The 27,651-nt window shown below is 47.7% G+C and overlaps 1 protein-coding gene across 1 annotated transcript; it reads left to right on the forward strand.

Annotated features, from left to right (window-relative positions):
- LOC123045062 (dnaJ homolog subfamily C member 7) lies at positions 1 to 27,361 on the forward strand. The gene is made up of 7 exons (XM_044467981.1): positions 1 to 380; positions 633 to 674; positions 774 to 896; positions 2,297 to 2,526; positions 2,912 to 2,948; positions 26,689 to 26,746; positions 26,832 to 27,361. Exons 1-7 carry the CDS (start codon positions 237 to 239, stop codon positions 26,909 to 26,911), a joined length of 714 nt encoding a protein of 237 aa, XP_044323916.1. The 5' UTR covers positions 1 to 236; the 3' UTR covers positions 26,912 to 27,361.
- The last annotated feature ends 290 nt before the right edge of the window (positions 27,362 to 27,651 follow it).

A 27,651-nucleotide genomic window follows, 5' to 3' on the forward strand; every position in this document is an offset into this window, starting at 1 on the left:
GTTTTGTGAACCGCGCGTTGGAGTTGCCCTTCCTCCGCTGCTGTCCGCATCCTCTGGCTCGTAGTCGTAGGACACGGACACGGCTTCAGCCCGGCACGTCCTTCTCCACCGCGCATCCCCTCTCCTGGCGAGCGGCCGGCCACCGGCAGCCACATCGCCGTCCATCGCCTCCGCCGCGCCACCGAGTCGATTGTCTCGAGCGCACAACAGATCCCCAATTCGCCGCATCCGACTTGATGGACGGCCGCCGAAGAGGAGAGCGGGAGGTGAACCGGTGGCATACAGGTCCTGAGGAGGCGCGTGAGAGGGACTCCGGCTCCTCCTCCCCGGCTGCCATCATCCTCTTTGCCCTCATCGGCGCCACTGTCACCACCGCCGCTGTACGTCCCCCCGTCTCCCCCCCCCCCCCCCCCCCCCCTCTCCTGGCCGCGCGTTCTGTAGCTCTAATTCGAGACGGCGACAGTAATTTGTAGGGTGTGCGACGCTGCTTTATTGTTGCTGTAGCGTAGATGGACAACGTTGAACTGAAGCAAACTCATGAAATGATCATTCACTTAACAGTTACTCCACTTGTGTGTTACCGATGCATTTAGGTAATGTGATTGTGCATCTTTTTCTGGGAGTGTTTGCAGGTTGGTCAACTGCGCCGCACCTTTGGCTGGTTCTACACTCAGGTATATGAAATGCTCATCTTGTGATTCTGAAATTCAACATTAACCAAATTGTAAGTAACATCTGGGAGAGATAGTTAAAATCGTTTTCTTTCACTGAAGCTTAGCAGATCAGAACCATATGTCTACTGGGAAGACATACCCCGTGGGCCGAATAGGTGCGGTGATGCGTGGCGATATTACCGGAGGACGCGTGAGACGAACGAGGATCAGAGGAAGAGAGTGGTCGGTTCCTTACTTGCATATAGGAGATTAGGATTGTTTAATGTTTTTCTGGATATTTACATTTCAAAACTTATGCTTTCATTTCACTGTAGGTGCTAAAAAGTGTAGTGTTGTGAATGCCTCAAACTTGCTTCTGAATTATTAAGATTAACTTCATAGAACATGAACGGCTTTAAAGGTTAATATAATGTTGTTATAAACCAGCTGAAACTTTTACACCCTCAAGTTGAAATTGTTGATCTAACGAAAATTTCAGTGAAGCAACCACACCATTTTCTTAATTATAGAGCTACTATGTGTTATGTGGCTGCTGGAAGGAGGGTGCGAGAGGGCCGGCCGGGGGCCTTTTGCCCACGGCCGGGCAAGATGGAAGGGATTTCCTTCTTAATTCTTGCTTGATTAGATTGATACATCTTCTCTCTTTATATAGAGAGGTTTACTTGACTCCCAAGCAAGGCTTACTTGACCCCTAAGCAAGCGACCCTTGTCTCTAATTAACCCTAAGACTAACGGGCTATACCGCCAGCCCAGGCCATTAGGCCCATTACGTACTCTAACACTACACCCCACCTGGACATGCAGCTTTGTCCTTGAGCTGCAGCCTAACCAACTTATAACCATGACTCGACGCAGCACAAACCTAACACCTAAAAACAAGCCTTTTACATCTCGGCTTGTTTTATTACTCTCAACCTGAAATGGACTGGGACGATTTATTTTGGACCCCTTAACAAAAAGTGGACACCATCCGCACGTCGGGCGTGCACGTATACAGCCACCTGGATCCCATGGACACCATCTGGACAAAAGGAGTGCATGTGTATGGCCACTTGGAAGTGGTCGCAAGAGCGACCAGCAGAGGCGCCCTCGCGGCGGCCGGCGGAATGCAGTGGTGCTATGCGGTGCGCTCCTGTCGGTGACACCCTGCCTTCTTCCCGCCGGACGGCTGTTGGTCTGCACCGCGCAGAGAAGAGTGGAGGGCTTGCGATGGAGAATGACGAGGAGGGGTGCGCCCCCCCAACCGCCGATGTCGCAGACTTTGAGGTCGCTGCCTGCGGGGAAAACAGTGTTATGTGGCTGCTGGAAGGAGGGCGCGAGAGGGCCGGCCGGAGGCCTTTTGCCCACGGCCGGGCAAGATGGAAGGGATTTCCTTCTTAATTCTTGCTTGATTAGATTGATACATCTCCTCTCTTTATATAGAGAGGTTTACTTGACTCCCAAGCAAGGCTTACTTGACCCCTAAGCAAGCGACCCTTATCTCTAATTAACCCTAAGACTAACGGGCTATACCGCCAGCCCAGGCCATTAAGCCCATTACGTACTCTAGCACTATGTTAGTCTCATATTTATGTGCTGATATGTTTCAACTAATCATCAACCAACATTAGTGCTTTCTGTAGGAAAGCATCATGCACATGCAAGATATGTTCAAGAAGGAGAGAAGTAAATGCCGGGATTATCGGACTCGCAATGGTCATAATCCAACCTATAATCAGCATAGTCGAAGAGAAGACTGGTATGAAGATGCAGAAACATTTTATGCCAATCAAAGAACAAATTTCAGATCAAGGCCCAGGGAAGCTATGCAGTACAGTATGTCACATCACTATTCTGTCTTGGGCCTAAACAGGTATATCATAAAAGCTCGTCATGTACTTTCTAGTTGTGTATGATGATAGTTGAGCTTGTATGAGCCACTTTCATACTACATTGGTCCTTCAGCTCATGTTTTCTCGTTAGATGTGCAACATGTTACAGATATAGGTTACATGTAACTGTCTCCCTTCTCCTTAGGTTTGTTCTACCAGCTGTTCTTAGATTGTCCCATACTCCTTAGGTTTAGTTTACCAGCTGGTATCTGACTCTCTTATACTGAATCTGTCTTTATAGAATCCTGAATTATTGCCGTACATTTAGGATAAATTTTTCTTGCCTTGAAATTTATATACTGATACAGACATATGTTATACTCATAATTTTCTCATCGGTAAGACTTTCTACTTTTTGTTACATAGGTCAAGACCAGAACCATTTTCAGATGCTGAGATTAAGGTGTGTCTTCTTTTACTTTGTCATTTCGTGACATAGAATTCTCAGCTGAAAGATTGCCGTTATTTTCTGATATATTCTGTAGCACTTGCACTTTAGTCTTGTAGGTGAAGACAAAGTAACTAAAAACGTTTTCGTTCTTACCAATCGCACTGCACTTTCCTTTATACTCGGTACAATTCTGAACAACAACAACAACAACAAGTTGGGGTAGGCTAGCGTTGGAACCCATAAGATCTCGAAACCAAGTCATGGTTCTGGCATGAGGATAGCTAACTTCCATGCACCTATGTCCATGACTAGTTCTTTGGTGATACTAGATGATGCCCCGCGCGTTGCTGCAGGAACTTTGATATGCATAAATAGATGCGAAAAACAAAAAATATTGCAGTCTTCTTTAACTTTGCTCTCAGTTTGTATTTTAAAAACAATAAAGCATGTGAATCATGTGATAAAATGTTATATAAGAAGAGAAAACTATTAGATTGAAGTTAACGGGGTGCCGACATAACAAAAATGTATAACATGACCTACATATAATTGCTCCAAGCATCCAACGTATGCACCGTCTTTGCCCACACAAAAAATAGTGAAACAAATTGACATGCATGATTGTTGAGGTGGCATGGTTGCATGGATAGATTAGTGCACAAATTATAACTTATGACCACATGCATGACTTGATGATGTGGCATTGTTGCATGATAAGGAAAAATATGTAGTGGGCTGCAACTATTTAAGAATAGAGGATTCCAGTCCTTCAGATCTTTTTTATGGACACCTCCCATGTCAAGTTTGGTCTACCCTGACCTCTCTTGACATTATCAGCACGCTTTAACCATCTGCGATGCACTGATGCTTCTAGAGGCCTACGTTGTATATGTCCAAACCATCTCAGATGATATTGGGCAAGCTTCTCTTCAGTCGGCGCTACCCCATTGAGACCACGTATCTCATCATTTCAGACCCGATCCTTTCTTGTGTGGTTACATATCCATCTCAACATGCACATCTCTGCTACACCTAACTGTTTGACACGACGTCTTTTAGTTGGTTTACATTCAACGCCATACAACATCGTAGGTCGATCACCATCCAACTTTTGTGGCACTCTTGTCAGTGAGGACGATAGAAGCTTGGCGCCACTTCATCCATCCAGTTTTGAGTTGATGGTTCATCGATATCACCATCCTTCTGCAACATTCCCCAAATACCGAAAGTTGTCCTTGTGAGGTACCATCTGCTCATCAAGGCCTCCTCCTCATGCCTAGTAGTACTGAAACTGCACCTCATGTACTCAGTTTCAGTTGTACTAAGCCTAAAACCTTTCGATTCCAAAAGTCAGTCTCCACAGCTCTAATCTATTAACACCCGTCTGACTATCATCGACTAGCACCTCATCATCCACAAAGAGCATACACCATGGGTTTTCTCCTTGTATATCCCTTGTGATCTCATCCATTACCAAAGCAAAAAGATAAGGGCTCAAAGCTGACCCTTGATGAGTCCTATTTTAATTGGAAAGTCGTCAGTGTTGCCATCACTTGTTCGAACACTTGTCACGACATTCTCGTACATGTCCTCCATGAGGGTAATGTACTTTGTTGACACTTTGTAGTTCTCCAAGGCCCACCGCATGACCTTCCGCGGTATCTTATTATAGACCTTCTCCAATTCAATGAACACCATATGCAGGTCCTTCTTTTGCTCCCTGTATCTCTCCACAAGTTTTTATACCAAGAAAATCGCTTACATGATCAACCTCCCAGGCATGAAACCAAACTGGTTTTTGGTCATGCTTGTCATTCTTCTTAAGCGACCCATAGCTTCATTGTAGGGCTCACCAGCTTAATTCCACAATAATTAGTACAACTTTGGACATCCCCCTTGTTCTTGAAGGTTGACACTTGTATACTCTGCCAGTATTCTTTGGGCATCTTGTTTGACCAAAAAATGAGGTTAAAAAGCTTGTTAGCCATACTATCGTTATGTCTCCAAGGCATCACCTCAATGAGGATATAATCAGAGCCCAACACCTTGCCTCCTTCCATCCTTTTAAAACCTCCCTGACCTTAAATTCCTGGATACACCGCACAAAAATGTCTATTGGTATCATCAAAAGAGTCGTCCAGCTCAATGGTAGAGCTCTCATTCTCTCCATTGAACAACTTGTCAAAATACTCTCGCCATCTATACTTGATCTCCTCGTCCTTCATTGGAAGCCGATCTACTCTGTCCTTGATGCATTTGACTTGGTTGACATCTCTTGTCTTCCTCTCTTGGATCTTGGCCGTCTTATAGATGTCCCTTTCTCCCTCATTCGTGTTTAAACGTTGACGTCCTCATACGCATGACCCCTTGCTTCATTCATAGCTCCTTTGATGTCTTCTTTGCCACCTTGTACTTCACTATGTTGTCTGCACTCCTATCCAGGTGTAGGCGTCAGAAAGAGTCTTTCTTCTTCTTAATAGCCTTCTAGGCATCATCCTTCCACCACCAGGTATCTTTGCTTCGCTTTTGCTTCCCCTGGCCGCCCCAAACTCCTCTGAAGCCACCCCCTGAACGCCGCAATCTTCATCCACATATTCTTTGCATCACCTCATTCCTCCCAAGGGCCCTCCTTAATAACCCTCTCCTTGAAAGCTCGGGCTGCCTCTCCCTTCGATCTTGGCGCGCTTATCTCACTGTACACGAATCCAAAAGCGGAAGTCAACCATCACAAGTTTATGTTGAGGGACAACACTTTCTCCGGGTATTACCTTACAATCTAGGCATGTCTTCTCTTCTCGAGAGGACGAAATCAATCTGGCTGGAGTGTTGATCACTACTAAAAGTCACTAGATGGGGTTCTCTCTTTCTAAAGAGGGCGTTAGTTACGATCATCTCGTAGGCTAAAGGGCAGCTTAAAGACATCCGCTCCTTCTTGATTCCTGCTGCCATAACCCAAGCCCCCAAGCCCCCTTCAAAACCTGTGTTAGATGTACTCACGTGGCCATTGAGGTCTCTTTCTATGAAGAGTTTCTCACCAATAGGTACACTCCTAACCATATCCTCTAGGCCTTCACGGAACTCCCTCTTGGTGCTCTCATTGTAGCTTACTTGTGGGGCATACGCGCTGATAACATTAAGAACTAAGTCCCCAACGACCAACTTGACTAGGATAATCCAGTCCCCTTGCCTCTTGACGTCTATCACCCCCACTTGAGGCTATTGTTGATCAAGATGCATACTCCGTTCCTTTTTTTAGCTGTCCCCGAGTACCACAGCTTGAAGCCGGTATCCTCCACCTTCTTCACCTTTTGTCCTTCCATTTGGTTTCTTGGACGCATAGGATATCAACACCTCTCCCCACCACTGTATCAACTAACTCCCGTAACTTAATCGGCAGGGACCCTACGTTTGAGCTACCTATGTGGGTCCTACTAGGCTCGGCTAGCTTCCTTACCCTTCGCACTCGTCGAGTCAAATGTGAAGACTCTTGCTCATTTTTCACTACACTCGGGCGTCAATGTAGCACGCCACTAATGATGCAATGACCCGAACTTTGCTCACTTATCACCATATCTAGATCAAGATACGGAGCGCCACCAAGGGGGTGACGGCGTGCCACCAAGAGGGTGACGGCGCAACCCTTGCCCATTTAACACCACACTCCGATATGGCGCGTCGCTAAGAGGGTTACGGCCCAACGATGTTCTTCTGGGTTTCATCTCCATAAGAGTGGCTGAATTTGATGTTGGCTCGCCAAGCTTATCACAAGCATCCTCCACCCGGGCTTGGGACCGGCTATGTTGAGACTGAAAGTGCGTTATATCGACTAGAGGGGGGTGAATAGGCGATTTTTATGAATTCTTCACTGAGGAATTTGCTGGTGAGGAAATTCCTAAATGAAGAACTACTAGCAGCGGAATAAGTACTCAGAAGTAAACATAACAGAATACAAGCATAATCATCATGGCGAGATGAAGACAAGCACAGAGTACAGAAAGCGTAAACACAGGATAACACAAGAAAGAAGACGGACAGACTGAAGAAATTGAACTGAGGAAATTGAAAAAGTCTTCAGTCAAAGTCTTCAAACAGATATGAACAGGCACGCAACAACAGACAAGAAGAAATGAAAGAGTTGAGGAAATAGAACCAGTAGGCTTGGTGAAGACAATGATTTTCGCTCAAAGTCCTCGGAGGATGGGATGCTCATAATTGACAAGTGTCAGTTTCTCTCGGAGCAGCCAACGAGCTAGTGGTTGAAGGGGGCGGCTATTTATAGCCTAGGGAGCAGCCCGACATGATAAGACATAAATGCCCTTGTCTGATATGACCGTTAGGTGGGTAGATATTTTGGAACCGCTGGCGCATGGCACAGCAACGGTTGGAATTTTGACTATCAAAATCCTCATGGCTATCATGTTCCTCACTGTGTAGGCAATTCACACTGGTGAATTCCTAACTCCTCAGTCAGAACAAATTCCTCAGAGACCAGAAGAACTTTGTCTTTGTCACTGAAGAATATGACTGAACTGTATGAGATTTTCAATGGCTTCACTCGAAGGGATTGATAGGTGTAGGATTTTGAGTTGAGCATCACATGATATTTTTTCCTTAGTATTTCCTCGACCCCCTTTAACAGTACGGTGTTTCCTATGACTCAAGAAAGAGAAAATGGAACTACGAAAACAAAAGTCTTCACGCTTCATGTTCCTTGAATGATTGCCTAGTCTTCAATGTCACATCAATTTCTTCACTTTCAAAGTCTTCAGAGATCCAAAGTCTCCAGTTGAAGAACTTCATTTTTAGGGGTCGACTTTCTCTGTAAATATCAAACTCCTCATAGACTTATAGACCTGTGTACACTCACAAACGCATCAGTCCCTTAACTTATAAGTCTTCAATACACCAAAATCACTAAGGGGCACTAGATGCACTTACAATCTCCCTCTTTTTGGTGATTGATGACAATATAGGTTAAGTTTTCAACAGGGATAAACATGTGAAGTGTAAATACTGATATTAAGGAATTTGATTGCAAGATATAGAAGAACTCCCTCTGAAGATGTGCATAGTGATGAATTTGCTTTTGAAGCAATGCACACTTGAAGAGTATAATCATGGAGATCTCCCCCTATATCTTGTAAATCATACACACATTTGATATATAATATGAAGAATTTGAAATGCATGATGAAATATGATGACTGATGTAATTCAGCATGCGTGCATTAACATTAATGAGGAATAAGCATGCAGAAGAACACAACAAAAGTATCAGGTCACCATAGAGTTTAAGATTACAACTCGATCCAGCAAAGTCATCAGAAGAACGAGAGTTGTAACTTCGCAAAAAAAAACGCCCATATAAGATAGACCCGCTTGAAGACTAACTCAAATTTCTCCCCCTTTGTCATCGAATGACCAAAAGGGTTGAAACTGAGGACTAACGCCCCTAAAGAATATCATGAAGATGGAGGAGCGCCAGCGTTGTCAGGGTCTTGAGTCGATGTAGGGCCTGCTGCAGTGTCGTCCAAGTCTTCATGCTCGTCCGTGGCGTGTGATGAAGAATATGAGCTGGCCACCACGGAAGGAACCTTGACCCTCTTGAATCTCTTCGGTGGAGGAGCAGACCAGTCAAAGTCTTCCTTGAAGCCCTTTTGCTTCAGATCTTCTTCACCATATAGATGTGACAGAATAGCCCAGGTGCGATCAAACACTTCATGGAGGTAGTAGTGGTTTTTCTTCACGGCATTATGTGTGGAAGTCATGTTGTGAAGAATAGAACCAAACTGACGATTAACCCACTTGTGGTTGCGATCCACCTTCTGGTGAAGACTTATCAGCAGTTCACGATCAGTCAGCACACGAGGAGCAGTAGCTTGAGGACTTGTCTTGGTAGCATTGGTAGCAGTATCATGAGTGGCAGTCATCATTGGTGGAGTAAGATGCAGCTTTGCGGAACTGACCATCCAATGGACGAATGCCTTTATTGATAACAGCTGGTGACTTGCCCTTCTCATCAGATGAGGAAATTGTCCGCTTGAGGACTTCAATAGGGGGCAAGTAGCTGAAGTGATTTTGAAAATCAGCCTTGTAGTTGAGTGAAGACCTTGTTCTGAGGAATCTCATGATCCACGACGCGTAAGGCTTCAGCTCAAATGGAGAAAGTGAACATTCGCCAGAGTCCTCATGATAATTTATGGGAATGCCATGCATAATGTTGAAAAGCATGTTCTTCATCATTCCGATAATTTCTTCATCGGATGAGTCATGGCCTTTGATGGGACTCATGGTCTTTGTCAGAATGCGGTAGATTGTTCTTGGCACATAGAGCAATTCCTTCACGAGGAATTTGGTCCTTGGAGCTTGTCCCGGCTTCAGCGGCTTCATGAGCACTTGCATATAGTGATCAGTGAGTTCAGGCTCATCATACAGACAACGAGCACCGTCAGGTGGAGGACTGATTGGTAGGGCACGAATCAATTCAGAGGCTGGTGCCTTGTAATGAGTGTTTTCAGTCATCCAGTCCAATACCCATGAGTTGACGTCAGCAGCATCGCTGGTGATATGCAAAGTTGCGTAGAAATGCAAAGTTGCGTAGAACTGAAGAATAAGTTCTTCATTCCAATCAACTATGTCAGAGCAGAAATTGAGCAAGCCAGCGTCATGAATCATGCTGAGGACTTGAGAGAAGCAAAGCATGGATTCCATGTCCACATGAGGAATATGCTCATGATCGAAGACTTTGTCCTTGTTGAAGAGCACTGAAGAATAGAAGTTGGCCTGGCTGGCAGTGTAGAAACGCTTCCTTCTAAGACGAGCATTGTCATAGTGGTTGAATTCTGTGAAGAATACGTGCTCGCCAAAGAAATCATCAGCCTTGAATTTTTGCTTCTGGAGAAAGGATCCTTTGGCTTGGGCTGAGGAGTGTCAGTCAATTGCAGCACTACTTCAGGAATCACAATCTCAGGTTTCTCAGGCTGAGGAATTTCAGGCTCTTCTGCAGCTTCAGCCTGGGTCGTCAATTTTTCATTGACAATTTTTTCACCACTAGTGGCTGGAATTTCTTCATGAATACTTGGGGTTGCATGAGGTTCTTCAGATCTCATTTGCACTTCAGTGGCGGCAGGGGACTGAGGAATAGCTTGAAGGGGAGTGAACATTGGAGAGTTGAGATGTTGAGTGTCCCAAAATTCATCATTGAGCACAGGAGTGGTACAACCAATGTCCACATCCTCCTCTTCAATTTCTTCGACACCTGCCTCTTCAGCAGTAAACTGAGGCAAATGTGAGGAAATGACTGGGGTTGAAGAGATCTTATCCACTTCAATTTCTTCGTCCAACTGCTCTGACGTAGCAGCAGAAGGAGATTCTTCATTAGATTCATCAGGAATCACATAATCTTCACCAAATGGAACAAGATCCTTTGATGGCATTGATGAGACTGGAACGGCATCAATTGGATTGTCAATTGAACTGATCAGAGTCTTCATCTTCTTCGGAGCTGAAGAATTTGAAGAAGTTGATGCCTTCCGTTTCTTCACAGCTGCACGTTCTGCAGCCTTGGTCTTCTTCGCATCTGATGCAGATGGAAGGATTGGAGTTGGTGTAGACGCAAGAGGTGCAGAGGAATTTGGTTCATTGTCCTCAGGCACAACTGATGCAGTTGTCCTGATTTGTTCACTTCCCTCAGACGCATCGCTAATGGATGCCCTGGCAATATCTTCAGCGGCTGGAATGGAGTCATCAGCCCTGGCACTCTCATGGTCTTCAACAGCCTTATTGTCATCAGCGGTGCTGGCATGTTCTTCGGTAGGCTGAGCAGATGCCTCAGCCTGAGTAACTTCAACGTGCACAGGTGGAGCAGCACTTGAAGTAAATTTCTTCGTCAGATTGACAAAACGCACCTTGGCGCCCTTCCAATCAGCATGGTAGCGATCAAATTCATCACTCAGTTGTTTGATTTCAACTTGCAAGGCAAGGAGCTGACCAGGAGTGAGAGTGAGGATATTGTCCTTGAGGTAGCGCTGTTTCTTATACTGCGCTTTCTTCAAACTTCTGCCTTGATCAAATTTCCATTTTTCTTCATCAATGAAGGCAGTAAGAACATGACTTTGACTAGGAGTGAGGTTCATCTCCTGCAAAGGTGTGTTAGGATCCTTGTGCCACAGGTCAATATAGTCAAGGATCAACTTTGGATCCAGCATCAGCGGCATAGTGCTGCCTTTGGCTCTAACGGCCCTGGCTTGCCTGTCTCTGATGATTTCGGCAAGTTCTTCATCATCAGCCTCATCATCATCAGAGGGTACATGGAAGGCAACCTGCTTCTTGTGAGGACTTGGGCGAGTGTCTCGTCCAGCAGTGGCCTTTTTCTTCAGTAGAGAGGGACCAGCTGAGGAATTTCGAGCAGCTGAGGAGCTTGCAGATGCTCCTGAGGCAATAGAGAAGCCTTGAGTCCTTTGGCACGTGGCGAGATGCACAGGTGCCGAGGATTTTGTCGGAGCAGCTGAAGACTTTGACGGAGGAGCTGAGGATTTTGAAGGAGCAGTCAGAGGAATTTGTCGTGAGGGCCTTGAGGAATCTGGCCTTGATGGCATAGCAGAGGAGCTTGGTCGTGAGGGTATTGAAGGTGAAGCGTTGAATTTATGTGCAGGCTTCTTGTGCATTGCCTTCTTTGACTGACTAGCAGAGGCCCCAGCAGAGGCAGCAACAGCAGCAGAGTCTGCGTTGAACATATTCACTGCTTCCTTTGCTTGCTTAGACAGTTTGGCTTAGCGCTTTGCCCATTCATCAGGATAATCCTCACCGCGCTTGAGGCTGGTGGGATCTGCCAACTGGCCTGGTGCCAATGGAGGTCTTGGGCAAGGAGGGTTGAGTGCGAATTTCTTCATATACTTAGGAGTGACATATCTGTACTCCCTCCATTCTCGTGCCCATCTTCTTTCTATCCTTTGTATGCGCACATTGCGTTGATTCTTGTTCTCTTTGTCGAATTTTGGCTTCATCGGGTGTGTAGTAGTCCTTATATATGTCCTCAGGGATTTCAAACGCAGTATTGACCTCAGGCCTCTTTCCTCCCTTCTGTGGCCTTTTGTCACTCATTTTCTTCAGCTGAGGAATATGAACAACTGAAGTTTCTGAAGAGGTATGCAACTTTTCTTCGAGGAACGTTGCAAATGAGTTAAGTTGATGAGAACCTAGTGATTCAGCAGCGGACATTTGTACCTGTGAACAGAGTAGAGTTGCGAGGAATTTGAAGAGGTCATATGCGTTCTCAGAAGGTTTTTAAAAAAGAATAGGTTTTGAGGAATTTGACTAGATGAGCCTTGAGGAATTTCACTAAGCGTTCTTTGTCTTAGGTTCCAGAGTTGTGTAGATTGAAAATCCACACAATTGAGGAATCTTGAAGAAAATCATTGCTTAGAGAAACAAAACAAGAGCAAATGACATGTGAGGTGTTTATGTGTGTAAAGAATTGAAGAATAAACACTTTTGAAGATTTTCAGGAAAACTTGAGAATCAAAGCGAGCAGTTAAAAGTAACTTTTAATTACCCGAAGTGAAGAACACGTTGAACTGGGAAGAACAGAAGTGAAGTTCGTCAGGTCAGATCTTCCACGCCCTAACTCGGCAGAGGAAGACGGCTACGGCAGCGGCGGAGTGAAGAAATCCACAACCGGCGCGAGTACGACGGCGACGAGGTTGAGGCAGTGAAGCTCTTCCTCACCGGCGACGATGAAGTAGCGGCGGCGCTAGGGTTTTGGGAAGCTCGAGCGGGAGAGAGAGCGCGAGCAAGATGAAAGTGAAGTGAGGAAGAGACAGGGGTGTTTATAGAGGGAGTGAAAAACTATTCAACCAAAGAAATCGGACGAACATGCCCCTGACTTCTTCTCATTCGCTTGACATATGTCACCCACGTACTGAAAGGTGGCGATCGTGTAGGATCGTGGGTGAATAATAAGTATTGTCGTGAGAAGCGGAATGGTTTGAGCGGCGAAGCCGAAAATTCAGATAAGATAAGTTTAAAGTTTCGTTCGCAATTTCTTCAGCTGTCAAGGACACAGTGAAGAATTTGAACGAGTTTCAAATAGAACGCATATGAGGAATTTGTGAATAGACTGGGTTGAGTTTAGCATAGAGGGGGAAGGGCCTGATCACATTCACTTAGCAGAAGAAATCAACTTGAAGAAATAACAATAAGTGAATACTGTAGAGGACATAAAACTCATATATATATATATATATATATATATATATATATATATATATATATATATATATTCGAATGAAGAACAACACTGGAAAGAGTGAAGACAATGCAAAGTTGAAGAATTTGAAAAACTGAGGAATTTCAAAAAACGAAGAAAAACTCAAATTGAAAATTTTCAACTTTGGTTGGTGGCGTAACCCACCGTAAGAAAGCTGCACGCACAATTGTCGTAGGGCTCTGAGAATCAATTTCTTCATTAATTTATTCACACTTAGAGGGTTAGTCTTCATTGATTGAAGAAAAACGTTACTTTGTGTGTTGCGCATCTAAGTCATCAAGTCAGCATAAGTGTTAGGAGGTGTGTCCATTTCAGAGAACATTCGAAGATTCTAGGATATTTAGCTCACACCGCAACTTGCTAAATCTCTTCTCATCCAAGGGCTTTGTGAAGATATCGGCCAATTGATTTTCAGTGCCGACGTGGTCGATGGAGATGTCGCCCTTCAACACATGATCACGAAGAAAATGATGACGAATTTGGATGTGCTTAGTCTTCGAGTGCTGAACTGGGTTATGAGCAATCTTGATGGCACTCTCATTGTCACAGTAGAGAGGCACATTCTTCACATTAACGCCATAGTCCTTGAGTGTTTGCTTCATCCATAGTAGTTGAGCACAGCACGATCCAGCAGCAATGTACTCAGCTTCTGCAGTGAAAAGAGATACACAGTTCTGTTTCTTCGAGGACCAACAGATCAAAGATCGTCCGAGGAAATGACATGTATCAGATGTTGACTTGCGGTCCACGCGATCGCCAGCATAGTCAGAGTCTGAATATCCAATGAGATCAAAAGTGGAGCCCTTGGGATACCATAATCCAAGTGTTGGTGTGTGAGCTAGGTATCGAAGAATATGCTTCACAGCCTTATGGTGTGATTCCTTCGGTGTAGCTTGAAATCGGGCACACATGCTAACACTAAGCATAATATCCGGCCTAGATGCACATAGGTACAAATAAAGAGCCAATCATGGAGCGGTATACCTTTTGATCGAAGTGTTTACCATTTTCATCAGTGCATAGATGGCCATTTGTGGGCATTGGAATTTTGACCCCTTTGCAATCTTGCATGTCGATTTTCCTCAATTCGTCCTTGAGGTATTTCTCCTGAGATATGAATATTCCATTGCGCTGTTGACGAATTTGAAGACCTAAAAAGAATTTCAACTCTCCCATCATAGACATTTGATATTCTTCACTCATCATATAGGCAAATTCATCACTATATCGTTGGTCAGTACAGCCGAAAGTGATATCATCAACATATATTTGGCACACAAATAATTCACCATCATAAGACTTAGTGAAAAGAGTTGGGTCGAGTGAACCGGGTTTGAAGCCTTTCTTCATGAAGAATTCCTTCAAGGTATCATACCACGCCCGAGGGGCTTGCTTGAGGCCATACATGGTCTTGTTGAGCTTGAAGACTTTGCCGGGATTCTTTGGATCTTCAAAACCTGGGGGTTGAGCAACATATACTTCTTTCTCAAGCTTACCATTGAGGAATGCACTTTTCACATCCATTTGTTGTAAGATAATATCATGATGGTTAGCATAGGCAAGTAATATGCGAATAGCCTCAAGTCTAGCAACAGGTGCAAAAGTTTCATCGAAATCAATTCCTTCAACATGTGTGTAGCTTTGAGCTACAAGCCGTGCATTATTCCTCACCACAAGGCCATTTTCATCTTGTTTGTTGCGGTAGATCCACTTTGTGCCAATAATGTTGTGCTTGCGAGGATCTGGACGTTTGACCAGTTCCCAGACGTTGTTGAGCTCGAACTGATGTAATTCTTCTTGCATAGCTTGAATCCACTCAGGCTCCAGAAATGCTTCATCTACCTTAGTGGGCTTTGTGATAGAGACAAACGCAAAGTGCCCACAAAAGTTAGATAAATGTGAATCTTTTGAGCGTGTGAGAGGACCTGGTGCTTCAATGTCATCGATGATCTTCTCGATTTGCACTTCATTTGCAATACGAGGATGAGCGGGTTGTCTTCGAGGAATTTGATCCGCATTTTCTTCAGGAGCATTTTCCTCAACACCATTTTCTTTAGGTGCGCCAGCTCGACGTTCATCACGTTCTGGAATGAACTCTTCAGCAGATTCTTCAGTAGGAATGACATCCTCAGTGGCTTTGAACTTGATAGAATCCCCAGGTGCTGGTTCATCTATCACAGAAGATAGGTGCTCTCTTTGCGAGACATTAGTTTCATCGAACCGCACATCCACAGTTTCAACAACCTTGTGAAGAACATTGTTGAAGACTTTGTAGGTGTGCAAGTCATTTCCGTAACCAAGCATGAAACCCTCATGTGCTTTCGGTGCAAACCTAGAATTGTGATGAGGATCTCTAATCCAACATTTAGCACCGAAGACTTTGAAGTAACTTACATTGGGTTTTTTGTCAGTGAGGAGTTCATAGGCAGTCTTCTTGAAGAATTTGTGAAGATATACTCTGTTGATGATGTGGCAAGCAGTATCAATTGCCTCACTCCAGAAACGACGAGGCGTCTTGTATTCATCAAGCATAGTGCGAGCCATCTCAACAAGAGTTCTGTTCTTACGCTCCACGACGCCATTCTGTTGAGGAGTATAAGGAGCAGATAACTCATTAGTAATACCAAGTTTATCAAGATAGTCATCAAGATCGGAATTCTTGAACTCAGTTCCATTGTCACTCCTGATGCACTTGATCTTCACACCAAAGTTGGTTGAAGCCCTCGAGGAAAATTGTTTGAAGACTTCCTGCACTTCATGTTTGTAAGTGACAATGTGTACCAATGTGTAACGAGAATAATCATCAACAATAACAAAGCCATATAGAGATGCATCATTTGTCATAGCAGAATAATGATTAGGACCGAAGAGATCCATGTGAAGCAATTCAAATGGTCGAGTGGTAGTCATGATAGTCTTCGCTGAATGCTTGGCCTTTGTCATCTTCCCAGCTTCACAGGCTCCGCATAAGTGATCCTTGAGGAATTTGACATTCTCAATGCCAATGACATACTTCTTCTTCGCGAGCGTGTGCAGATTTCTCATGCCAGCATGACCAAGTCGTCGATGCCATAGGCAACCTTCTGAAGCTTTTGCAAGTAAGCACACGGCAGGCTATGGTCCTGTAGAGAAATCAACAATGTACAAGGCTCCTCTTCTAAAGCCTTCGAAGACTTTGGAATTGTCAGCTTCCAAGATCACAACACAACGATACTTGTCAAAGACAACAACCATATCAAGATCACAAAGCATTGAGACAGACATGAGGTTGTATCCTAAGGACTCGACAAGCATGACTTTGTCCATGTGTATGTCCTTAGAGATCGCAACCTTACCTAGACCCAATACCTGACTTTTGCCTTTGTCAGCGAAGATGATATGCTTCTGATGTGACGGTGATAAGGGAGCATCCATCAATAGATTCTTGTCACCAGTCATGTGATTTGTACATCCACTATCGAGGACCCACTCATTTGCTTTGGGTTGATCATCCTTGGCACCTTTTGCCATGAAGCAATAGGTGGGAGCGTAGTCATTATTGCCTTCATCAGCCTTGTTGGTGGAGTCATTTTCTTCAGAGTTGAAGATAGACTTGCTGACGAATGCTGTAGCGAGAGCTAGGCTCACCTCATCAGACTCAGACTCCTCAGATGCCTCCTCGTCCTCATGTTCCTCAGATTCAGCCTCAGAGTCCATTTCCTTGCCAATGAATGCCCGAGCCTTCTTGGAGCTGCTCTTCTTGTGAGATGAAGACCTCGAGGATTTTGATGATGAAGACTTTGAGGATTTCTTCTTCTTCTTTGCGTCATCAGAACTGTAATCCTTGTATTTCTTCTTCTTTGATTCCTTATCCCACTGAGGACAATCTTGGATGTAGTGACCAGGTTTCTTGCATTTGTGACACAGCCTCTTCTTGTAGTTACTGGATGAAGAATCATTGCTTCTTGAGGGTTTTTTAAAGCGACCACGTCTAGAGAACTTCTGAAATTTCTTCACGAGCAGTGCAAGTTCCTGGCTCAGTTCTTCAGGATCACCAAGACTGCTAGCAGAGTCTTCATCTTCAGACTCAGAGACTGCCTTGGCCTTCAAAGCACGTGATCTGCCATAGCTCGAACCGTAGAGATCTCTCTTCTCAGCAAGTTAGAACTCATGAGTATTTAGCCTCTCGAGGATATCAGTGGGATCAAGTGACTTGTAGTCAGCACGCTCTTGAATCATCAGAGCCAGAGTATCAAATGAAGAATCTAGCGATCTCAACAATTTCTTCACCACCTCATCGTCGGTGATGTCAGTGGCGCCAAGCGCTTGAAGCTCATTTGAGATGTCAGTGAGGCAATCGAAGGTTTGCTGAACATTTTCATTGTCGAGTCTTTTGAAGCGGTTGAAGAGATTGCGAAGAACGTCAACACGAGAGTCACGTTGAGTTGAGACTCTTTCATTCACTTTGGACAGCCTATCCCAGATAAGCTTGGCAGTTTCCAAAGCACTCATTCTTCCATACTGTGATGGATAAGTCTGTGTACTAGGGTCCTTGTGGGGCTGCAGCACATGGTCCTTGTGGCAGTTAGGAGGATAAAGTCCTGGACCATCAAGGACTAGCTGTTAGGATAGAGTTCTGTTCTTGACCATCAAGGACTGTCAGTTAGCATCTTAGACTAGCATCTTAGACTAGCATCTTAGACTGGCATCTTGGCAGCATCTTAGCATATGCCTTGGCTGGCTAGCAGCCTATAAATATGTATCCCCAACCCCTCGGGTTGGTATGGCATTGTGTGAGAAATAAACCAACGAAAATTGTTCCAACTCTCCTAGTGTCATCCACAACTATCAATGCTCAGGCTGAAAGGTCTAACAAGTGGTATCAGAGCCTCGTTAACCCGCACCCTGAGCATTTCCTGTGAGCAGCCCAAGTCGGTAGCAGCAGCTGCTCCGTCTGCCTCTGGTTACCTTTCTCCCTCCGGACTGTCGAGCAACAGCTCGTCTTCATCAGCCTCCTCTTCACGCAACAGCCCCCCTGCAGCGAGCCATGTCTGCAGGTCGCTCTCAGCACACGGCTACCTCGAGCATGCGGCGCCGGCAAGTGGCCGAGCGCGCCGTGGCAGAGGAGCGTGAGCGAGCGGCTGTAGCAGCGGCTGCTGCGGCGGCAAGAGTGTCGAGGCTGGCTGCAGCGGAGCTGGCAGCAGCCAGAGCGGAGGTAGAAGCAGCCAGGGCGGAGGTAGAAGCAGCAGCAGCAGCAGAAGCAGCCCGTGAGGCTACGGCGGATGCCAAGGCACTCCGCGGCAGCCCCGGCAGCTCCAGCAGCTCCGCGCCTGCGGACGACGGCGCCGACGCAGATCGCGCCAAAGTGGCGCAGGAGCGGACGGCGCAGTGGGCAGCCGAGCACGCCCGCGCTCCAGGTGGAGGCGCGCACCGCGACGGCGGCTGCAACGACCAGGACCGGGCCTCTACGAGGTCCGGACTGTGGTCAGGGATGTTGGTTCCAGTGTTGGGTGGCCTACCCTCACTAAAACCAACTACGTCGAGTGGGCCGGGATCATGAAGGTCAGGCTCCAGGTGCGGCGCATGTGGGAGGCAGTCCAGGACAGCAACGTCGACCACCTAGAGGATCGACGGGCGCTGGACGCCCTCATCGCCGCAGTCCCGCCCGAGATGCAGTTCTCGCTTTCCAACAAGCGGACTGCCAAGGAGGCTTGGGACGCCATCGCCGCAGCACGCATCGGCAGCGACCGTGCTCGCAAGTCCACCCTGCAGGCACTTCGTAAGGAGTGGGAGAACCTGGGCTTCAAGCCAGGTGAGGACGTTGATGACTTTGCTCTCCGTCTCAACACTCTGTTGCAGAAGATGGTGAAGTTTGGCGATGCCACCTACACCGAGGAGAGAGCTGTCGAGAAGCTTTTTCGGTGCATTCCCGAGAAGTACAAGCAGATGGCTCGCTCGATCGAGTCGTTGCTGGACCTCTCCACGATGACGATCGAGGAGGCGATAGGTCGACTCAAGGTCGTCGACACCGACGAGCCACAGCCCCCCTCGGGGCCCGTCACCACCGGCGGGAAGCTGCTCCTAACTCGGGAGCAGTGGGATCCCAGCCTTGGTGACAAGAAGAAGGGGGAGCCTTCCTCCTCGACGGGCGGCCGCAAGCGTGGCAAGCAGCGTAAGGCGCGAAGAGGCCCCCCGGGCAGGGCACAAGGACGTGCCGAAGGTGACGCCCGCGGAGGCGCCAAGGACGGCGCCGCTGGCAAGCCCAGGCCGGCACAAGACAACAGTTGCCACAACTGTGGCCGGTTTGGCCATTGGGCCAATGAGTGTCGGCAACCACGACAAGGCCAGGCTCACGTCGCACAGGCGAAGGAGGAGGAGACGGCTCTGTTCATGGCGCATGCAAGCATTGAGCTACCCTCGGCGACTCCAGTCGCAAAGGCTTTCATCCACCTCGATGAGCCAAAAGCACATGCTCTTCTCGGCGATGGCTCCGGTAAGGACAAGGCTACGGGGTGGTGCCTCGACACCGGCGCCACCCACCACATGACCGGTCGAAGGGAATTCTTCGCCGAGCTCGACTCCGATGCGCGAGGCTCCGTCAAGTTCGGGGATGCCTCCGCTGTGGAGATAAAGGGCGTCGGCTCCGTCATCTTCACCACCAAGATGGGAGAGCACCGGCTGCTCACCGGTGTCTACTACATCCCCGCGCTAAGGAATTCCATCATCAGCTTGGGACAGCTGGATGAGAACGGCTCATGCGTGCTGATTAAGCATGGGGTCCTACGCATCTGGGATCGCCAGCGTCGCCTTCTCGCCAAGGTGCCCAGAGGTGAAAATCGACTCTACGTCCTTGATGTGCAGGTGGCACAACCGGTCTGTCTCGCTGTCCGTCGAGACGACGAGGCGTGGCAGTGGCATGAGCGCTTTGGGCACCTTCACTTTGAGGCCCTGAAGCGTCTAAGTGCCAAGGAGATGGTGCGAGGCCTGCCATGCCTCGACCATGTGGAGCAGTTCTGCGACATCTGCGTACTGACAAAGCAGAGACGACTCCCCTTTCCCCAACAAGCGAGTTTTCGGGCTAAGGAGAAGCTGGAGCTCGTGCACGGAGACCTGTGCGGCCCGGTGACGCCAGCCACACCAGGAGGTCGACGCTACTTCCTGCTGCTCGTCGACGATCTCTCCCGCTACATGTGGGTGATGATCCTCGGCAGTAAGGGAGAAGCGGCGGACGCCATCAGGCGCGCGCAGGTTGGTGTGGAGGCGGAGAGCGGCCGCAAATTGCGCGTGTTGCGCACTGACAACGGCGGCGAGTTCACGGCGGCTGAATTCGCGTCGTACTGCGCCGATGAGGGCATCCAGCGCCACTACTCCGCGCCGTACAGCCCGCAGCAAAACGGCGTCGTCGAGCGGTGCAACCAGACGGTTGTGGGGATGGCTCGGGCTCTCCTCAAGCAGAGAGGGATGCCGTCTGTCTTCTGGGGAGAGGCGGTGCTAACGGCCGTCTACATCCTCAACCGCTCTCCTACTAAGGCACTCGACGGCAGAACTCCGTACGAGGCCTGGCATGGGCGGAAGCCGGCGGTCTCTCATTTGCGGGTCTTTGGCTGCCTTGCGTTCGCCAAGGAGCTCGGCCACATCGGCAAGCTCGACGACAGGAGCACTCCGGGAGTCTTCATCGGCTACGCGGAGGGCTCAAAGGCCTACCGCATCCTCGACCCAAAGACACAACGTGTGCGCACAGCGCGAGACGTCGTGTTCAACGAAGGGCGAGGGTGGCAATGGGACAAGGCGGTGGACGACGGCTCGACGCCGGCGTATGACGACTTCATTGTCGAGTACGCTCACTTCAAGGAAGCTGGGGGAGCAAGCAGCTCCTCTTCACCGGGCACGTCTACCCCGGCCCCCAAAACTACATCGACTCTGGCGCCTGCTACACCGACGACACCACAACCGGCGACGCCGCATACTCCAGCCCCGGCGGTCGCCACTCCGGGCTCGTCTTCATCAGCACCAGCTCACGCAGAGCACAACCCGATGAAGTTCGCTTCCCCGCTCACTCACGACGAGGAGCGGGTCGACGCATGGTATGGAGGCGAACCGCTGCGGTACCGTACGATGGATAATGTGCTCGGCGACTAGCCGGTGCCAGGACTGGTGCCACGTGACCTGGAGGCGCAGCTACAGCTCGTGTGTGAAGACGGCGAACCACGGTCCTTTGCAGAGGCCGAGAGAGACGCGGCATGGCGCGCCGCGATGAAGTTGGAGATGGATGCGGTCGAGCAAAACCGCACCTGGGAGCTTGCTGATCTCCCTCGAGGTCACCGCGCAATCACCCTTAAGTGGGTGTTCAAGCTGAAGAGGGATGGAGCCGGCGCCATCATCAAGCACAAGGCTCGTTTGGTGGCCCGAGGCTTCTTGCAGCAGGAAGGAGTCGACTTCGACGACGCTTTCGCTCCCGTGGCACGGATGGAGTCCGTGCGACTTCTCCTTGCGCTGGCTGCCCAGGAGGGCTGGCGTGTCCACCACATGGACGTTAAGTCGGCATTCCTCAATGGCGACTTGAAGGAGGAAGTCTACGTGCATCAGCCACCGGGGTTTACGATTCCCGGCCAGGAGGGCAAGGTGCTCCGCCTGCGCAAGGCTCTCTATGGCCTGCGGCAGGCACCCAGGGCGTGGAACACCAAGCTGGACTCCACGCTGAAGAAGATGGGTTTCGAGCAGAGCCCGCATGAGGCTGCCGTCTACCGACGGGGGAGTGGAGGAAATGCCCTGCTGGTGGGCGTCTACGTTGACGACCTGGTGATCACCGGCACCAAAGATGCAGAGGTGGCGGCGTTCAAGGAAGACATGAAGGCCACGTTCCAGATGAGTGACCTGGGGCTCCTCTCCTTCTATCTAGGGATTGAGGTGCACCAGGACCACTCCGGGATCGCGCTTCGACAGTCCGCCTACGCCAAGCGCATCGTTGAGCTAGCTGGGCTCACCGACTGCCATCCAGCTCTCACTCCGATGGAGGAGAGGCTGAAACTAAGTCGCGACAGCACGACGGAGGAAGTGGATGCTACGCAGTACCGACGCCTTGTGGGGAGCCTTCGCTACCTCACTCACACACGGCCGGACTTGGCATTCTCCGTCGGCTATGTCAGTCGGTTCATGGAGCGACCAACGTCGGAACACCAGCAGGCAGTGAAGAGGATCGTCCGCTACATAGCAGGGACCCTCGACCACGGCCTCCATTACCCTAGGTGCTCTGGGGCGGCACACTTCGTCGGGTACAGCGACAGCGACCACGCCGGCGACATCGACACCAGCAAGAGCACGAGCGGGATCCTCCTCTTCCTCGGCAAGTGTCTCGTGAGCTGGCAATCAGTCAAGCAGCAGGTGGTGGCCCTGTCCAGCTGTGAGGCTGAGTACATAGCGGCCTCCACCGCCTGTACTCAGGCGCTCTGGCTTGCTCGACTGCTTGGTGATCTTCTCGTTCAAGACACCAGAACGGTGCAGCTCCTGGTGGACAGCAAGTCCGCCCTGGCCCTGGCAAAGAACCCCGTGTTCCACGAACGGAGCAAGCACATCCGACTGAGGTATCACTTCATCCGCAGCTGTGTGGAAGAAGGGAGCATCGAGGCGAGCTACATCAACACCAAGGATCAGCTCGCAGACCTGCTCACCAAGCCCCTTGGGAGGGTCAAGTTCCTCGAACTTTGCTCCAGGATTGGGATGATTCAACTCTCCCACAAGACGACGTACAAGACTTAGGGGGAGAATGATGGATAAGTCTGTGTACTAGGGTCCTTGTGGGGCTGCAGCACATGGTCCTTGTGGCAGTTAGGAGGATAAAGTCCTGGACCATCAAGGACTGGCTGTTAGGATAGAGTTCTGTTCTTGACCATCAAGGACTGTCAGTTAGCATCTTAGACTAGCATCTTAGACTAGCATCTTAGACTGGCATCTTGGCAGCATCTTAGCATATGCCTTGGCTGGCTAGCAGCCTATAAATATGTATCCCCAACCCCTCGGGTTGGTATGGCATTGTGTGAGAAATAAACCAACGAAAATTGTCCCAACTCTCCTAGTGTCATCCACAACTATCAATGCTCAGGCTGAAAGGTCTAACATACTGTCCTTTGCTCAGATGACCACATATGATATTCTTCGCTTGAGAATCGAGTTGCTTGAATCTCTTCACATCAGTAGCGTTCAGAGAAGGTGTGACTGAGGGAACACCATTTTCCACAACATACTAGAGATCGTTGTCAATTGCCTCAAGATGCATTCCCATCTTGTTCTTCCAGTAGGGGTAGTCCGTTCCATCGAAGGTAGGACACACAGCAGAGACCTTGATCATACCTGCGGTCGACATAACTAAAACTCCAGGTGGTTAAACCAAAATCACACAGAACAAGGGAGTACCTTGCTCTGATACCAATTGAAAGTGCGTTATATCGACTAGAGGGGGGGGGGGTGAATAGGCGATTTTTATGAATTCTTCACTGAGGAATTTGCTGGTGAGGAAATTCCTAAATGAAGAACTACTAGCAGCGGAATAAGTACTCAAAAGTAAACATAACAGAATACAAGTATAGTTATCATGGCGAGATGAAGACAGGCACAGAGTACAGAAAGCGTAAACACAGGATAACACAAGAAAGAAGACGAATAGACTGAAGAAATTGAACTGAGGAAATTGAGAAAGTCTTCAGTCAAAGTCTTCAAACAGATATGAACAGGCACGCAACAACAGACAAGAAGAAATGAAAGAGTTGAGGAAATAGAACCAGTAGGCTTGGTGAAGACAATGATTTTCGCTCAAAGTCCTCGGAGGATGGGATGCTCACAATTGACAAGTGTCAGTTTCTCTCGGAGCAGCCAACCAGCTAGTGGTTGAAGGGGTCGGCTATTTATAGCCTAGGGAGCAGCCCGACATGATAAGACATAAATGTCCTTGTCTGATATGACTGTTAGGTGGGTAGATATTTTGGAACCGCTGGCGCATAGCACAGCAACGGTCGGAATTTTGACTATCAAAATCCTCAGGGCTATCATGTTCCTCACTGTGTAGGCAATTCACACTGGTGAATTCCTAACTCAGTCAGAACAAATTCCTTAGAGACCAGAAGAACTTTGTCTCTGTCACTGAAGAATATGACTGAACTGTATGAGATTTCCAATGGCTTCACTCGAAGGGATTGGTAGGTGTAGGATTTTGAGTTGAGCATCACATGGAAATTTTTCCTTAGTATTTCCTCGACCCCCTTTAACAGTAGGTGTTTCCTATGATTCAAGAAAGAGAAAATGAAACTACGAAAACAAAAGTCTTCACGCTTCATGTTCCTCGAATGATTGCCTAGTCTTCAAGGTCACACCAATTTCTTCACTTTCAAAGTCTTCAGAAAGTCTTCAGAGATCCAAAGTCTTCAGTTGAAGAACTTCATTTTTAGGGGTCGACTTTCTCTGTAAGTATCAAACTCCTCATAGACTTATAGACCTGTGTATACTCACAAACGCATTAGTCCCTTAACCTGAAGCTAGAAGCCACGAAGAGAAGCTGGATCGTAGAGTTTTGTGAAGCTGAAGGGGGCCCAAACACGCCCTAAGAACTGACATTTACTTAATGCATCTCTTATGTGCATCGGTGGCCACTAGTTAATGGAGACATAGTTTACTGCCGAAGGGCGTGTTTGGTAGCCAGTCTCACCCTAGCATCGTTGTTCTCCTGACACATGTTGAGTGCATAGAACTACACTGTGTTTGATAGCTTGTATGTGCTGAGACATGCTGAGTTGAGAGCAACTCTAGTAGAGTCGCCATAAGTGGCCGATCGCCATAATTACTGCCATATGGCAATGATTTTGGCCGAAATGGGTGGCCTAGCAGAGCCGCCATCCTGTGCTCGACCACCATATGTTTTGGAGGCCGCTCCAAATTGAGCGTGTGAGCGGGCGCGCGCGCGGGGGGGGGGGGGGGTTACCTCTCTCCTCGTCCTCTTATGCGGCCTTTCTTGTTGCCCACCATGTTTGCCACCGCGCGTGCTATTTCTCACCATCAGCCACCCACGGCTATAAAAAGGCCGGCGCTTTCCCGTCCTAGCTCATCTCCCCACCGCCGACAGCTCCACTCAACTTTCCTCGCTTTACCATGTCGCTTCCCCTGCAGCTGGACTAGGTGCCGCTGTTGGAGGAGGAATGGATGCTGGACGAGGAGAGAGGAGTGGGATCACTATGGCGCGGTGGAGACTGGAGGATCCCGCCTTCCTCGCTGACAAGGAGTGGGTCAGTGGGATTCCCTACACGGGCTGGATTGGAATCCCCAGCATGGCTACGGTAGGATTCCGCCCTCATCGCCGACAGTGCTGAAACGCTAGGCCCCATGTCCGGCTCCTTGCCACTTCACTGTGAAGGAGGCATGGGATGAGGGCTATGTCGCCTACGCCTTAGCCATCCGCCCTAGCCAAATCTTCAAAGAGACCCTTGTGACATCCTAGCTTAAAAGAAATGATAGACTACTCATATCAACAAGGCGCATCTTCTTTCTGGAAGCATATCCACAAAGAAGTTCTGGATGTAATTTGAGGATGGGTAACCAACCGGGAAGTTCGTCCCCGATGCGCATGAGTGAGGACAAAGTGTGCAGAAAAGACTAGTGTCGGTCTGCGGGCCAAGTTTGTCGGTCTGGATGAGAGGCCGGGGTGTTATAAAATGGTATCAGAGCCGACAAGTTACACATGCATGTGTGGGTCGGTGGCACAGACATCATCATGGCACACGACATGGCACTGGACGCATAGACGTGTGCTGAGGGGAACGTTAGTTGCCCAAACTACACAATAACAAACAATTTATGCATGAGTGCCAGCTTAGCACAAATTAATTTATTACTCCCTCCGTCCCAAAATATAAGGTCGTTTTTCAAGCTAACATAGCTTGGAAAATGATCTTATATTGTGGGACGGAGGGAGTATTTTGTGCTAGTTGCCACTCTAAATAACACAATGACACACCTTGTATGTACTTTGCTATGAAGCAGAAGTCTGATCATGAGAAAGTGTAGCAGAATCATATGAACATATGATCGTGCAGCAAAATCATTTGAACATATGGAAGTCTACAAAATATGTATCATCTTCTCAGAAAAATCATCTGAACGTAAGACAATGTACAAAAATCTCAAGAAAATATACATCACCTCGATACAGATTCAGGGGTTTGAGGGGTGAGGTGGGGCATGGCTGAGGGACCTCACACACTATCAAACAGTAGAAAAGTGGGTTGGGGAGGGAATATCTAGTGCACTCTACCAAGCACACCTGAAGTGGTTGATAACCAAGCTAGACAAATGAGCCAGGCTGCAAGACAATATGATTTCATGTAAACTTTCATCACACATTTTCTCCGCTGTGCAACTCTGAATGTGTGTTTTACATTTTTTTTTCTCCTTTCCTATAAGATGGGTAAAGCTTTTAGGGAGCCATATATGTTTTGCTTACTTAATGATATGCATTCGTTCCAGAATGCGTTTAGGAGAAAAGCAATGGAATACCATCCAGACCAAAACCAAAACAACAAAGGTAAATGCAGTTCCCTTTTCTATGAAGCTAGGATATGTCCACTGTATGTGTGCTGATGTCATGATCTGTCCCTTTTGTTTGGCAGCGGTTGCTGAGGAAAAATTCAAAGAGGTCATGGATTCTTACGAAGCAATAAAATTAGAAAGGCAAAATGGAAGTTGCTGAGCAAACTCATGAGGCGGGACTTGCATCTTGGCGTTTGACACAAAGATAAAATATGTCCAAAAATCCCTTCTATTTTGTACCTTATTGATTTAGTACGTAGCATGAAATGGCCCTTTGTTATGGGCTCTGATCCTCTAGCTGGCCGGTTAACTATGTTTTTTTTAATTGAGTTAACTATTGGGCCGGTTAACTATGTTTTTCTAATTGAGTTAACTATGGTTCAAGACAAGCTGATGGAGACAACGTGTTTAGTGCGTAGAAAAGTTTTGCTCTTGCTGACAGGACAACGGATTCTGATGGCGCATTTACAAAATGAGCGAGTTTACTGGCTTGTCAACTATTCTAGTTCTCTGTTTTTATACAAGTTTAAACAACCTGTGTAGCTCCTGTTCTCTATGCATATCATTGTATCATCCTCCAAAAAATGAAGCAATTCTATCTATTGTTCCATATGCATGATTGCTAAAGTTATGGAGAAGACGCAGTTATCAACCCAAATGTGAGCTTCAATTTTTTTAATGAGGTGGGACCGTGGGAGTTAGCTATATTATCTTTGTGGATGTTTGTTGCTTGGAACAGTGTCTTTCTTAATTGAACGAATTTCTCAATTCTCACTCAAGGTTAGTAGGACTGTAGGAGGGCGGTGCAACCTGAAGAAATTCAAGAGAAGCCACTCCGGGATGACTCGACAAATGATGCGGAACAAGTCGGAAAGCCCGTGGTTGAAGAAGCATTAGCAG

The sequence above is a fragment of the Triticum aestivum genome, chromosome 2B, assembly GCF_018294505.1.
Source record: "Triticum aestivum cultivar Chinese Spring chromosome 2B, IWGSC CS RefSeq v2.1, whole genome shotgun sequence".
NCBI classification, from domain to species: domain Eukaryota; kingdom Viridiplantae; phylum Streptophyta; class Magnoliopsida; order Poales; family Poaceae; genus Triticum; species Triticum aestivum.

Bases quoted from the DNA above. Each gene is read 5' to 3' on its own strand.
- LOC123045062 (XM_044467981.1), top strand. From the start codon at position 237: ATGGACGGCCGCCGAAGAGGAGAGCGGGAGGTGAACCGGTGGCATACA. The intron at 897-2,296 runs GTCGGTTCCTTA...TGCTTTCTGTAG, and splicing joins AGGATCAGAGGAAGAGAGTG to GAAAGCATCATGCACATGCA. The intron at 2,949-26,688 runs GTGTGTCTTCTT...CATTCGTTCCAG, and splicing joins TTTCAGATGCTGAGATTAAG to AATGCGTTTAGGAGAAAAGC.